At 45.9% G+C, this 14,643-nt stretch overlaps 2 protein-coding genes across 2 annotated transcripts in view; one reads left to right on the top strand and one right to left on the bottom strand.

The window, feature by feature from the left end:
* Positions 1-14,643, bottom strand: part of LOC140206978 (uncharacterized) — a 61,957-nt gene that overhangs the window by 31,662 nt on the left and 15,652 nt on the right. The window lies entirely within an intron of this gene.
* LOC140207995 (NACHT, LRR and PYD domains-containing protein 3-like) overlaps positions 1-14,643 on the top strand; it is a 118,617-nt gene that overhangs the window by 103,801 nt on the left and 173 nt on the right. The window contains exons 5-10 of the mRNA XM_072276527.1: positions 1,646-1,817; positions 1,917-1,982; positions 10,592-12,329; positions 13,767-13,853; positions 14,009-14,179; positions 14,334-14,501. Coding sequence (XP_072132628.1) covers positions 1,646-1,817; positions 1,917-1,982; positions 10,592-12,329; positions 13,767-13,853; positions 14,009-14,179; positions 14,334-14,501 — 2,402 coding nt within the window. The remainder of the gene's footprint in view (positions 1-1,645; positions 1,818-1,916; positions 1,983-10,591; positions 12,330-13,766; positions 13,854-14,008; positions 14,180-14,333; positions 14,502-14,643) is intronic.

Genomic DNA, 14,643 nt, shown 5'->3' with positions numbered 1-14,643 from the left:
CTCATTGCGGCCAAAAAGTTCTATTTCAACTTCATGTTTCCAAAATGCACTAGGCTTGTTTAAGTGTTCCTTTGCAAACTTCTGACGCTGAATTTTGTGGACGCAGAAAAGGTTTTCTTCTGATGACTCTTCCATGAAGGTCATATTTGTGCAGGTGTCGCTGCACAGTAGAACAGTACACCACCACTCCAGAGTCTGCAAAACTTTCCTCAAGGTCTTTTCCAGTCAAACGGGGTTTTGATTTGTCTTTCTAGCAATCCTACGATCAGTTCTCTTGAAAGCTTTCTTCGTCTTCCAGACCTCAACTTGACCTCCACCGTTCCTGTTAACTGCCATTTCTTAATTACCTCATGAACTGAGGAAACGGCTACCTGAAAACGCTTTGCTATCTTCTTATAGTCTTCTCCTGCTTTGTGGGCATCATTTATTTTAATTTTCAGAGCGCTAGGCAGCTGCTTAGAGGAGCCCATGGCTGCTGATTGTTGGGACAAGGTTTGAGGATTCCGGGTATTTATAAAGCTCTGAAATTTGCATCACCTGGTCTTTCCTAACGATGATTGTGAACAATCCATAGCTCTAACAAGCTAATTAAGGTCTGAGACCTTAGTAAAAGTTATCTGAGAGCTCAAATCTCTTGGGGTGCCCAAACTTTTACATAGTGCTCTTTTCCTTTTTTTTCACTCTAAAATTGTACAAAACAAAAATAATACACTAATCTTGTTTAAAATGTTGAAAAGAATGTTTCATCTTTAACTTCATGTCTTTTGGAGATCAGTTCATTTTCTACTCACTTAACGATTCACAGTAACAGAAATTTTGACCAGGGGTGCCCAAATTTTGCATGCCCTGTACAATCACAAAATTATAAATCTGCACCAATGACAGAAAAGGGGTGAAAATATCCCCCGGACTGGTGGGTGATTGCTCATTTTCACAGCGAGGGAAGCGGGTAACTGTTGTATAGGCTTAACATAATGGACATTAAATAGAAATATGATACGGTATTTCGGTTTAGGACGATCGCAGAGCGTGACCGTAGGATTTCAGTGAAAACCTGGGCATCACCTGTGGGTGTCACAGGAGCTCGACAGTGTTCTCTTTTGGGTGGAGGTGCTTGTGTTATAATTTGTAACTGCAAACTGTGTCTTTCGTGGTACACTACCATGTTGTGATGTTGTGATGTAATCACTGAAGAAACGCCACCAGAAAAGAAAATGGAAATACAGTGGGTGCCAGTCGCCGTCATGTTGGATACTGGCAGACTGAGAAGATTAATCGCATCATCTTTTCTGTAACTTCTCTGAGACTGAACACGTGCTATAAAAAAAGCTTCTTGACTTCTTTGTTCATCTGCTTTATGATAAGTCATATTTTATGATTTCTTACTGACACTGTCAAATCTGATGAGGAATTATTTATGGGTTGGAATCATTGCAACAAAGTGGTCACAGACCAGCCAGGATCTCATTGACTGGTGGGCCAGGTTCACGGTGAATGCCCCTCTCTGTTCTCTGCTCTGAATGTACAGCCCATCTCCAGAGAGGATCGGCATCCGGCCGTGTGATCCCAATAAAGGGTACATCGCTTACTTCGCATTCTCTGTGAATCTGGCAGTCCCCAATATGTTCATTTCTGCACCTCACAGAAAATCTCTGATCTCGCTGATAAGGGAGAGTTGGTGGATGGTTCTAAACTCCTCTTGAGCCTGGTGATTGAGAGAGGCTCCCGCGCCCGGAGGGTGATGTGGGAATCGTTTGTGAAAATGCGGAATGGCGTCCCAAAGTTGGACAAAATACTTAAAGAAATACAGGAATATGGTGAGATAATAGTAGAGATTAATGTCAATTCGGATTCAAACAATGCACACTTTATAATTCAACACATCTGATTTCACCAAACTGTTTAAAATTAAACAGGTTGTGCACCGTACGAGCGATCAGACCCCGCTCAAGGTTTACGGGAGATCCCCAGTGAGCTGAAAGGTAGGTGAAGAAAATGCTGTTTCCACCAACCGCTGACACTTGCGCAGAACGGTCATGTTGATGAGTCACGGGGGTTTGACCAGGTAAATGTCGTCACTGTGACACAGTACATACTAAGGCACATAGAAACATCGTTTCCTGGAGGAAGAGTTTTCAGAGGACATAATGAGGAACGAGGCTGAGAGTCGGGACTTGAGGAAAGGGGTGACTCCTCTCTGGTGCCTGGAACTACAGCTGCTTCCACCGGGGTCAGAGCATACGAAGGAGCAATCCGGTGGAGGGGAAATCTGGGAAACCTCTACACCCCAAAAGGTCGAAACCTCACCCTACCTGCCTCTCTCCCCCTTCCCCACTGCCGAACATCCCTCATCCTAATTCATTTCTCTAAACTCCGTCAGTCCCCGCAGATAATCAGTTCTTCGAGTTGGACACCGATTGAAGTTCTAGTCACAGAATACCAGCAACAGCTTCCCTTTAAACAGAAAACCAGGTCATATTCCAACTAACCTGTCCAATCCCAAAAAAGCAACTGTAACCCAGTCTGTTTATATCTGCACTCTCTTAATGCAAACAGTGGGAAGTCCATCAGGAGACAGTGGAGGTGAGGGGAGGGTGGGGGGGCAGTGAGGGTTGAAAAATCTACAGAACTGAAATTCATGTCTGCCTGTGGTGTGTGATGGAAACTGTGGACGGGTAAGAGCTGTCAATTAGGTCAGAGAAACCCAGTGTTGTGTTAATGCGGCGAGGAAACTGAGAAGAACTGAAGAAATCGATAAAAAAAATGTTGAGATAAATTACATGCTCCAGACTGATGAGAAGCTCACTTCATCCATAAGCACATTGTGCCTGTGAAAATGGAGCCCTGGGCAGTGCAAGTGCTCAGAGTCCGAAAAGCTTCATATTCACAGACAGTGTTGTATCATCCAACTGCACATCTAACAGAAGAGAGGGCGAAGGAAAGACAGATATTGCAACAGTTATTAATCTTACAGTAGCCAATGTTGTATCTCAGTATTCGAAAGTCTTCATCAGAAACATGAGGAATCCCTGCCAGTGTCCTGGTTCAGCGTCTCTCATTTCCAAGAACAAATTCCAAATATGTTATTGTTCTTACAGGACCTGAGATAGGCTAATTAGGAACTTTAGAAAGACCTCTCAGTCTCTGTCACTTCCGTAATTATTGTTTCGGTCCATATTCTGCCACCAAAACCCCTCAGTTTCCTTGCACCACTGACTTAGTATATCTCTACAAATTGCCTGCAAAATTATTCTTCAATGTTCTTCATGCTGCTTGCCAAGGGAACAGATACAGCTGTAGAATTCTCACACTGACTTAGAAATATAGATATGTAGAAAACCTACAACACAATGCAGGCCCATCGGCCCTCAATGCTGCGCCTAACATTGAGTAATGTCAGTTACTTCAGAAATTACCTATGTTTACGCATAGCCCTCTATTTTTCGAAGCTCTATGTACCTATCCAGGAGTCTCTTAAAAGACGCTATCGTACCCATTCCCACCACCGGCAGACCATTCCAAATACTGACCACTCTCTGCGTAAAAAACTTACCCCTGACATCTCCTTTTTACCTACTTCCAAGCACCTTAAAACTATGTCCTCTCATGCTAGCCATTTCAGCCCTGGGAAAAAGCCTCTGACTATCCACACGATCAGTGCCTCTCATTATTTTGTACACCTCTGTCAGGTCACTTCTCATCCTCCAGAGAGAAAAGGCCGAGTTCACTCAACCTCTTCTCAAAATGCATGCTCCCTAATCCAGGCAACATCCTTGTAAATCCCCTCTGCACCCTTTCTATATTTTCCATATTCTTCCTGTACTGAGGTGACCAGAACCGAGCACAGTATTCCAGGTGGGGTCTGACCAGAGTCCTATGTAGCCGTAACATTACATCTCGATTCTTAAACTCAGTCCCACGGCTGATGAAGGCCAATGCACCGTATACCTTCTTAATTACAGAGTCAACCTGCGCAGCAGCTTTGAATGTACTGTGGACTCGGACCCCATGATCCCTCCGATCCTCCACACTGCCAAAAGGCTTACCATTGATATTATATTTTGCCATCATATTTGACCTACCAATATAAACCACCTCACGCTTATCTGGGTTAAACTCCATCTGCCATCTCTCCGCCCAATTTTGCATCCTATTGATGTCCCGCTGTAACCTCTGACAGCCCTCCACACTATCCACAACTCTCCCAAGCTTTGTGTCATCAGCAAATGTATTAATCCATTACTCCACTTCCTCATCCAGGTCAATGATAAAAATCACGAAGTGAAAGGGACCCGGAACAGATTCCTGAGTCATCGACCTCCATGCAGAATATGAACCACCTACAACCACACTTTGCCTTCTGTGGGCAAGCCAGTTCTACATCCACAAAGCAATGCCCCCTTGGATCGTATGACTTCGTACTTTCTCAATAAGCCTTGCATAGGGTACCATGTCAAATGCCTTGCTAAAATCCATTATACTGTACATCTACTGCTCTACCTTCATCAATGTGTTTAGTCACATCCTCAAAAAAAATCAATCAGGCTCGTAAGGCACGACATGCCTTTGATAAAACAATGCTCACTATTCCTAATCATATTATGCCTCTCTGAATGTTCATAAATCCTGCCTCTCAGTGTCTTTTCCATCGGTCTACCAATTCCTGAAGTAAGATTCACTGGTCTATAATTTCCGGTGCAATCTCTACTCCCTTTCTTGAATAAGGGAACAACATCTACAAACCTGCAACCCACTGGAACCTCTCCTGTCCCGATTGATGATGCGTTGATAGTTGCCAGAGACTCATAAATCTGCTCCGTCGCCTCCCGTAGTAACCTGGGGTGCATCTCGTCTGGTCCCGGAGACTTTTCCAAAAGCTCCAGCACGTCCTCTTTCTTCATGTCTGTATGCTCGCCAAGATCCTTTTCCGTAGTGAATACTGAAGCAAAGTACTTACTAGGAACCTCTGCTATCTCTTCCGGTTCCATACTCAGTTTTCCACTGTCACACTTGATTGGTCCTATTCTCTCTTATCATCTTGCTGTTCACATACTTGTAGAATGCCTTGGGTGGTTTCCTTAATCTTTCCCGCCAAGGCCTTCTCATGGTCCCTTCTGGCTCTCCTAATTTCATCCTTAAGCGCCTTCCTGCTAGCCTTATAATCTTCTAGGTCTCTAGCATTGCCTAGATTTTTGAACCTTTCGTAAGCTTTTCTTTTCTTCTTGACGAGATTTTCAACAGCTTTTGTACACCACGGTTCCTGTACCCTGCGCACCTATGCAGAATGCCACGCAAATATCCCCTGAACGTTTGCCACATTTCTGCCATACATTTCCCTGAGAACATCTGTTCCCAATTTATGATTCCAAGTTCCTGCCCAATTACTTCATATTTCTCCTCACTCCTAACTTGTCTGTTCCTACGCCGCTCTAATGCTATGGTAAAGGAGACAGAATTGTGATAACTATCTCCAAAATGCTATTCCACTGAGAGATCTGACACTTGACCAGGTTCATTTCCCAATACCAGATCAAGTACAGCTTCTCCTCTTGTAGGCTTATCTACATATTATATCGGGAAACCTTCCTGAATACACCTAGCAAACTCCACCTCATCTGAAGCCCTTGCTCTAGGGTGATTGCAATCAATATTTTGGAAATTAAAACCTCCCGCCACGCCAACCCGGTTATTCTTGCATCTTTACAGAATCTGTCTCCCCATCTGCTGCTCGATGTCCATGTTACTATTGGGTGGTCGATAAAAAAACGCCCAGTAGAGTTATTGACCTCTTCCTGTTTATAACTTCCACCCACAGAGACTCAGTAGGCAATCCCTCCATAACTTCCTCCTTTCCTGCAACCGTGACATTATCTCTGATCAGCAGTGCCACGCCCACCCCTTTTGTCTTCCTCCCTGTTCTTTCTGAAACACCTAAATCCTGGCACTCTAGGTAACCACTTCTGAACATGCAATAGATACTCCCCTGGATCTTTAAAGAACAACTTCTCTACTAGTTTGCCATTCTCTAATGTAACTGTTTATACAATCCATGCTTTCCTACGTTCCCTGTCTCACTCGAATACGTTGAATGAATGGCTACTGAGAAAACATGCCTGCATCGTTTAGCACCAGATCACCGGTGTTTTCCTCAGAACTCTCAACTCTCTAAGAAGATGATATAAACGGTATTTGCTGGCCCCGGATACATGGTGAAGACTAAAATGTCATTTTCAAGATCCGTTACACAATAAACGTCTATGTAGAGTATACCTGTTATTTGGAAACCCCACACACCCCTGGCAGGATCCTAATGCGCTGTGAAACCCTGCACATCTCTGGCAGGGTACTGACACACCGCTAGACACCACACACCCCTGGCAGGATCCTAATGCGCTGTGAAACCCTGCACATCTCTGGCAGGGTACTGACACACCGCTAGACACCACAGACCCCTGGCAGGATCCTAATGCGCTGTGAAACCCTGCACATCTCTGGCAGGGTACTGACACACCGCTAGACACCACACACCCCTGGCAGGATCCTAATGCGCTGTGAAACCCTGCACATCTCTGGCAGGGTACTGACACACCGCTAGACACCACAGACCCCTGGCAGGATCCTAATGCGCTGTGAAACCCTGCACATCTCTGGCAGGGTACTGACACACCGCTAGACACCACAGACCCCTGGCAGGATCCTAATGCGCTGTGAAATCCTGCACGTCTCTGGCAGGGTACTGACACACCGCTAGACACCACACGCCCCTGGCAGGATCCTAATGCGCTGTGAAACCCTGCACGTCTCTGGCAGGGTACTGACACACCGCTAGACACCACACGCCCTTGGCAGGATCCTAATGCGCTGTGAAACCCTGCACGTCTCTGGCAGGGTACTGACACACCGCTAGACACCACACACCCCTGGCAGGATCCTAATGCGCTGTGAAACCCTGCACATCTCTGGCAGGGTACTGACACACCGCTAGACACCACACGCCCCTGGCAGGGGCTGACACGCTGCGAGACTCCACAAGCCTCTTGCCGTCTACCTACACGCTGCGAGATGCCATACACTCCTGCAAGAGCCGTCACACAATGTGAAACCCTTTAACTACTTTACAAGGCTCTGGAACACTCTGAGGTCCCGCACACTCCTGTCAGGATCCTGACATACCGTGAGGTTTCACATTCTTCAGGTGTACTTTCACTGCAAGTAACTTTCCCACACCTCATCCAGACCAGGTCCTACATTGACATCGGCTATCCCTTATCTCAGGACGGGCTCGGGTTTCAGTGGGAGAGGTTTCGGGAACAATGAACACAACTCAAGTTCTGAGATGGTTATGAATAAAGAGAGGTCTGCAGCTTAGGTGATACACAGGGTGGGGATGTTAAATTGGGGAAGGCAGATTAAATGGTAGAAGTCAGGTGAGGAGCAACTGTTACAGGGCAAATCTCCGTCTGGTGAGAGTCGATATATATCAGCTGATCAGAATTTCGAACCGGCATGTTCCAAAGAGGATTAGAGCATAGTTTGTCACCGTCCCGTGACGGTGACGGGAAATGTTGTGAATTTAGTCTGCAAATGAAATATATGCTTTCTGAAGCTGAGGTGAGACAATGAGTAATGGAGAGGGAAGAAATGTCTCAAAGAGTCCAGTGGGGTATCGTCGTGACTATCCCTCGAGGTCGAGGATGATGGTCTTCATTCTGAAGAAGTGGCCCCCAGAGCGAAGACGCCTGTGCGTGTATTTGTTTAACGAATACTTGATGTTGCACTCCAAGAAGCACACAATACTTCACAAATCAACCAACTGATTCCAATGGCATGGAAACCACGACGATTGGAGCTGGCGGATTTGTTGCAGCCTTCATCCGCCTTCACAGCCGTTGAGTGGGGTATAGATCAGTTGCAGAGGCGGGTGGGCAAATAGCAGATGGAGTTTAATCCAGAAAAGTGTGAAGATATGGGGGATGTTTAAAGTAGCTGGCAGACGCTAGCATCATTGAGGTGCAGAGGAAGTTTGTTGTCAATGTCCGTAGCTCGCTAGGTGTGACAACACAGGTAAATGAAGAAGATATGATCACATAGTTCACTTCATTGTACGGAGCACTAAGTCTATCGAAGCTTTAGGTTACAGATGTATAAAACTTTGGTTTGGCTGCACTTGGACTTGCACTTGGAGAATTGGTTCAATTCTGTCGGTCCATTACAGGAAGGATCTGGAGAACTCGGAGAAGAGAGTTTTACCAGATGCTACCGGGATTGGAAATGATCCTGCTTTTCAAAATTTTAGTTCAATTTGAATAATACATCTGTAGCATCCACTCTCTCCCTTTCTCCAGAGCAGTGGTGTGCCTTGGGGATCGGTTGTGGGATCCCTACTGTTTGTGATTTTTATAAATGATCTGGATGAGGAAGTGGAGGGATGGTTTAGTAAATCTGCTGACGACACGAAGCTTGAGGGTGTAGTGAATAGTGTGAAGGGCTGTCAGAGATTACAACGAGACATTGATGGGATGCAAAACTGGGCTGAGAAGTGGCAAATAGAGTTTAACCCAGATAAGTGTGAGATGGTTTATTTTGTTAGGGCAAATATGATGGCAGAATATAGCATTAATGGTAAGATTCTTGGAAGTGTGGAGGATCAGAGGGATCTTGGGGTCCGAGTTCATAGGACACTCAAAGCTGCAATGTAAGTTGACTCTGTGGTTAAAAAGGCATATGGTGCATTGGCCTTCATCAGTCGTGGGATTGAGTTTAAGAACCAAGATGTAATATTACAGCTATACAAGACAGTGGTAAGAGCCCACTTGGAGTACTGTACTCAATTCTGGTCGCCTCAGTACAGGAAGGACGTGGAAACCATAGAAAAGGTGCAGAGGAGATTTACAAAGATGTTTCCTAGATTGGGTAGAATGTCTTACAGTATGAGTGTGCTCGGACTTGTTTTCTTGGAGCGACGGAGGATGAGAAGTGACCTGATAGAGGTGTACAAGATAATGAGAGGCATTGATCGAGTGGATAGTCAAAGGCTTTTCCCCAGGGCTGAAATGGCTAGCACGAGAGCACATAGTTTTAAGGTGCTTGGAAGTAGGTACAGAGGAGATGTCAGGGGTAAGTTTTCTTTCGCAGAGAGTGGTGAGTGCGTGGAATGGGCTGCCGGCGATGTTAGTGGAAGCGGAAACAGTAGGGTCTTCTGAGAAACTCCTGGATGGCGACATGGAGCTGAGAAAAGTAGAGGGCTATGGATAAAGCCTAGGTAATTCTAAGGTAGTGACATGTTCGGCACAGAATTGTTGGCTGAAGAGTCTGTATTGTTCTCTAGGTTTTCTATGTTTCTATGTTTTTATTCTCCCTGTCCTGCTGAGTATTTCCCGTGGATACTGTTTAGTGGACATGAGACTGCAGAACTGCAGGCCCGGACATTCTTCTGGATGATCTCGGTGAGTTGTCCAGCATCCGTGGTATAGTAGGGTGAATAAATTATTTATGTTTGATTAGAAACGCTGATTGTCTGAGTCAGCTTTGCGAGACCTTGACAGCTGACCCCCACCACCCCTACAACGTTGCTGATCGACATGCAGTAGGTTTCTTTTGTTTTATTCTGTTACGTACCCCGTAACTGGGTTGCCAAACCAGCAGAAATGGACCACTTAGTTGGAGTCTGGTTTAACAGAAATTAATAAAGTTTTATTAAAGAAATAAGTAACACAGTACTCTAATCGTAAGGATGTAAATGAAACAGGTTAGCAATGATAATACACACGTGTACACAGAACTAGGGTAACAGGAATCAGCTAAGTTCTATCGCAGTCTAGGGGTAAAATGATCAGTCTCAAGTGACGCAGAGTTCAGTTCAGCTTAGTACAGTTTGCAGTAATCGCTGTTGTGCTGTTGGAGAGAGAGAGAGAATGCAAATTTTGATTCAAACAGACCTTTGATGTTCTTCGCAGTTAGCTTTCGGGCGAACCCTTTTATGTCTTCTGTGGTCACCGACTGTGATCCCTCCGTTCTGGATATGACCGTTCTTCCGCGGTGAACCCGGCACCCAGGCAAGGGCGGGCACACACACCAGGTTCCCGCCGATCGTTCCTTTTCACCCTGTCAGTCTATGGTCGGTTCCCTCGAACCAGACCTCCAACTTTAACCAACTTGTGGGGGCACACCGCTCTTCCAGGGTCTCGTTATCTCGTGATCTCGTGGTGTGTGTCGTGCCTTAGCGAACCTGTTCTTTTTATCCCCCTGCTGGGGTATCGCCTGTCCATTAAACTTCAAACAGTTCAGGTTCAAAGCAATCGATCTGTCAATATCTGAAATGTCTTTCTTTCTCGTTAATCTCGCTCTTCTCTCTTATTAGCATTTTGAATGTTTCTCCATTGTTCCCCTTATCTCTCTCATCAGCATCAATCTTCTGATAACTTGGTTTTTCGTCACAATTCTGATTCACTACAACCAAATTTACTTTAGTGTATGAACATATTCTGATAAATTAAATTGATACAAGAGCTTTGTGCTGCACTATTTGTTGTTTACTAAATTCTGAGTTGAGGCGTCTAACATTTTGACTCTTTCTCTGTTCCCATGGAAGATGTTCAACAGAAACACAAGGAGACTCTGCGGGCACAAACCGAAACACTGAGCGTGAACACGATCCTGATGACGGAGAAGGTGAATGTTTTCCAGCTGGTTGATCGATACGCTGAGATCACGGTCATTTCTACTATTCGTGATCGGAGACTGGTGGAACACGAGCTGCTGGCGAGAGGCAGAGACCACGAGGAGTGGAGAAAACAACATCTCCTCAGAGAGCTGGAAAAACTCCGGACTGATCAGTTGTTCCAGAGCAGCTTTTCCCAAAGTAAATGCAAATCTGGGAGTTCGGCAGCATTGGCTGGAGTCCCGGGGATAGGGAAAACAACAATGGTGCAAAAGATTGTTTATGACTGGGCCATGGGGAAAATATACCAACAATTCCAGTTTGTCTTCAGTTTCAAATTCAGGGATTTAAACTCCATTAACTGCAGAATAAACCTGAGGGAACTGATTTTGGATCAGTATCCTTACTTTGGGAATTTCCTGAGAGAGGTTTGGAAAAACCCAGAGGGATTGCTGTTTATATTCGATGGCTTGGATGAATTCAAACATAAAATTGATTTTGCTGACAGTCGGAGAGATACAGAACCTCAGCACAAGTGCCCAGATCCCGAGTGGTGGTGTGAAGTGTCGGATATTGTGTACAGTTTAATCCAGCACAAGCTGCTGCCAGGGTGTTCAGTACTGGTGACCACCCGACCCACTGTGTTACATTTATTAGAAAAGGCAGAAATCAATGTCTGGGCTGAAATCCTGGGATTTGTCGATGAAGAACGGAAGGGATATTTCATGAGGCATTTTGCAGATAAGACGGTAGCAGAAGCTGTTTTCAAACACGTGGAGGAGAACGAGATCCTGTACACCATGAGCTACAACCCCTCCTACTGCTGGATCCTCGCTCTGGCACTGGGACCCTTCTTCGCAAAAAGAGACAGGGACCCACAGCGAGTTCCCAAGACCATAACCCAACTCTATTCCTACTATATTTACAACATCCTGAAAAACCACGGCCGTGAGATTGAGAACCCCCGTGACGTGTTACTCAGGGTTGGTCAGATGGCCTTCAGAGGTGTGTTTGACAAGAAGATTGTATTTACAAATGGAGATTTAATCAACTACAATCTGAAGCCTTCCCAGTTCTTGTCTGGGTTCTTAATGGAGCTTTTGGAGAGAGAGGATTCTCCCCGATGTGTGGTGTACACATTCCCACACCTCACCATCCAGGAGTTTGTAGCGGCACTCGCACAGTTCCTGAATCCGCATCCCGGGGATATCCTGAAATTCCTCACTGAAGCCCACAACACAACAGATGGCCGATTTGAGGTGTGTCTCCGTTTTGTTGCTGGCCTCTCCTCTCCAATGACAGCTCGGGGCCTGGAGGAGTTTCTGGGACCATTTCCCCGTCAAACAACCTGCCGGGTGATTGACTGGGTGAGGGAGGAGGTTAAACGCCAGAGTGGAAACACGAGGAGTGAAGCTGGTAAAAGGAGCCTCCTGAACACACTGCACTACCTGTTTGAGTCTCAGAATTGTGGGCTGGCTCAGGCCGCACTGGAATCTGTGGAAACACTTTCATTCAGTAGAATGACACTGACCCCGATTGACTGTGCGGTCCTGTCTCATGTCATCGGACTCTGTGATACAATAAAACATATCGACCTAGTTGGCTGCCACATTCAGTGTGAAGGAATCCAGCGGCTGGTACCTGGGCTGCACAAATGCCAGGAGTTGGGGTAACTTCACTTATTTCTCAGTCTGATCTGTGAAAGTATTTCATTATTTTGTTTTAATGTAAAGGTAAAGCAGATTATGAGTTTTTGTGACAAATTAATAGGCGATCGGTCAGTAAATCAAGAACGGGAGTGCCCTATGGTTTCGTGTATAGAGATGTTGGAGACTTCAGATGAGCGAACAATGGTCGTTGGTTTAATGGTAGTAAATCACATGAATGGCCGTGTTTCTCGCTGCATGTGACACGTCAATTGACAATGTTCCTTCTCACTGTTACTGACATCGACACCAACACTGACTGCAGCAGGTGTGACGGATCTGCGCACCCTCTTCCCGATGAAGTACAAGAGAGAATCAGAGGAATGTCCCAGTGAGAGGGAGAGAAATACCCGAGATTATCCTTCCCAACCCCTCTCCCCGCGTGTGACTATCACGATCACTCCAACAGTGTGACTTTGTTCACTGCCAGATACCCAACACTCATGTGGGCATCACCTCTTCCAATTGTGGGGTTCAATTCTGACCAACCCTCCCCGTGCGATCTACGTCTGCATCACATCCTGTTGTGGAATCTTGCTTCCCCATCTGCCTTCCTCCTATGGGATCTCTCTTTTTCATCCCTCTTTCCTCCTATGGGATCTCTCTTCCCCATTCCCTTTCCTCCTATGGGATCTGTCTTTGCCATATCCTCTTCATCTTGTGGGATGGCTCTTTACCTATCTTCCTTCATTGTGGGATCTAGCTTCCCTATCCCACTTCCTCCTCTGGGATCTATCCTCTGCATACATTTTTCCTCCTGTGGGATCTCTCTTCTCCATTCTCCTTCCTCCTGTGGTAATTATCCACTCCATCCCCCTTCCTCCTGTGGCATCTGTCTTCCACATCCCCCTTCCTCCTGTGGGATTTCTTTTCTCCATTTCCCGTCCTCCCATGGAATCCCTCTTCTCCACCCCCCTCGTCCTGTGGGGATATCTCTTTCCCATCTCCCTTCCTTCTGTGGCATCTTTCTTCTCTATTCTCCTTTCTTCCCGTGGTATCTCTATTCCCCATCTCCCTTCCTCCTGTGGGATTACTCTGCCTATCCCTTTTGCCCTGGCGGGCTTTTCTTCCACCATCTCCCATGGACACGTTCTCATCCACAACTCTTCCTCCCTGTGGGACTTTTTCCAGCCCTCCAACGCTGCAGCTTTCTACCATCTCGTCAGGACTTTTTTTCCAAACGTCGGGGACTGAGACAGAATATAGAAAGTTTACAGAGTCACACTGACAGGCTAAATTACTAACATTCGGAGCTGGGCAGTGAGGGACATTGACAGTCATGTGAATTGGTCAGTGATTTACTGAAGGGTTTAATGTTTCCTGAAATACCGGGTGAAAGGAATTCCCTCAGAACCACTGTCTGAATCAATTTGTTCATCAATTTGTCTGTTTGTGTTTAGACTTGGGATGAATAAACTGGGAGATTCAGGAGTGAAACTGCTGTCTGCAGCTCTGAGGAATCGAGAGTGTAAAATACAGACACTATGGTAAGTGTCAGAAAGGGATATTGCGGTTATAGTCACTGGGTATCTGACACTGAACATTAAGGTGATCAGTAATTGTATTACTGATAAACACTGGGAATTTCTACCGTCTCCTGTCTCTCTGTGGCCTTTACCCACACTCTCCCTTTCATCCACAGGCTGAGCAATGTCGGTCTCACAGATTCTGGTGCCAAGCATCTTGCCTCCGCTCTCAGCACAAACCCTTCACTGACGAAGCTGAACCTGAATGAAAATGAACTAGGAGATTCAGGGGTGAAACTGGTGTCTGAGGCTCTGACGAACTCGGAGTGTAAAATGCAGAAACTGTGGTAAGTGTAAGACTGTGGGAGATTGTCTTTACAGTCACTGGGTGTCTGACGCTGAACATTAATGTGATCAGAATTGTCTTATTGGTCAACATTCGAGATTCATAGCGTCCACTGTCTCTCGGTGTCCTTCACCCTCACTCTCTCTCATCTCCAGGTTGTACAAGGTCGGTCTCACTGATACTGGTGTCGATGATCTCGTCTCCGCTCTCAGTGCAACCCAATCACTGGCAGAGCTGGATCTGGGATCAAACTCGCTCACAGACCAATCTGTCCCCGCTCTTCGCCGCCTCATACTGGCCCTCCCGAATCTGGAGCGGATCTGGTGAGTGATTGTGTTCATATTCAATGTCATAAAATATCAGCGGATCCGCCGGGTTTCCGCTTGTGTTTGTCTGTGAATGTTGTTGAAACATTAACCCTAGTCCTCTGTTGCTGACACTGTTGTGTAATTTGTTATTTCCTCT

This window comes from Mobula birostris, chromosome 13 (assembly GCF_030028105.1).
Source record: "Mobula birostris isolate sMobBir1 chromosome 13, sMobBir1.hap1, whole genome shotgun sequence".
Classification (NCBI taxonomy): domain Eukaryota; kingdom Metazoa; phylum Chordata; class Chondrichthyes; order Myliobatiformes; family Myliobatidae; genus Mobula; species Mobula birostris.
The sequence above is the reverse complement of the archived record's forward strand: the minus strand, read 5'-3'. Positions and strand labels throughout refer to the sequence as shown.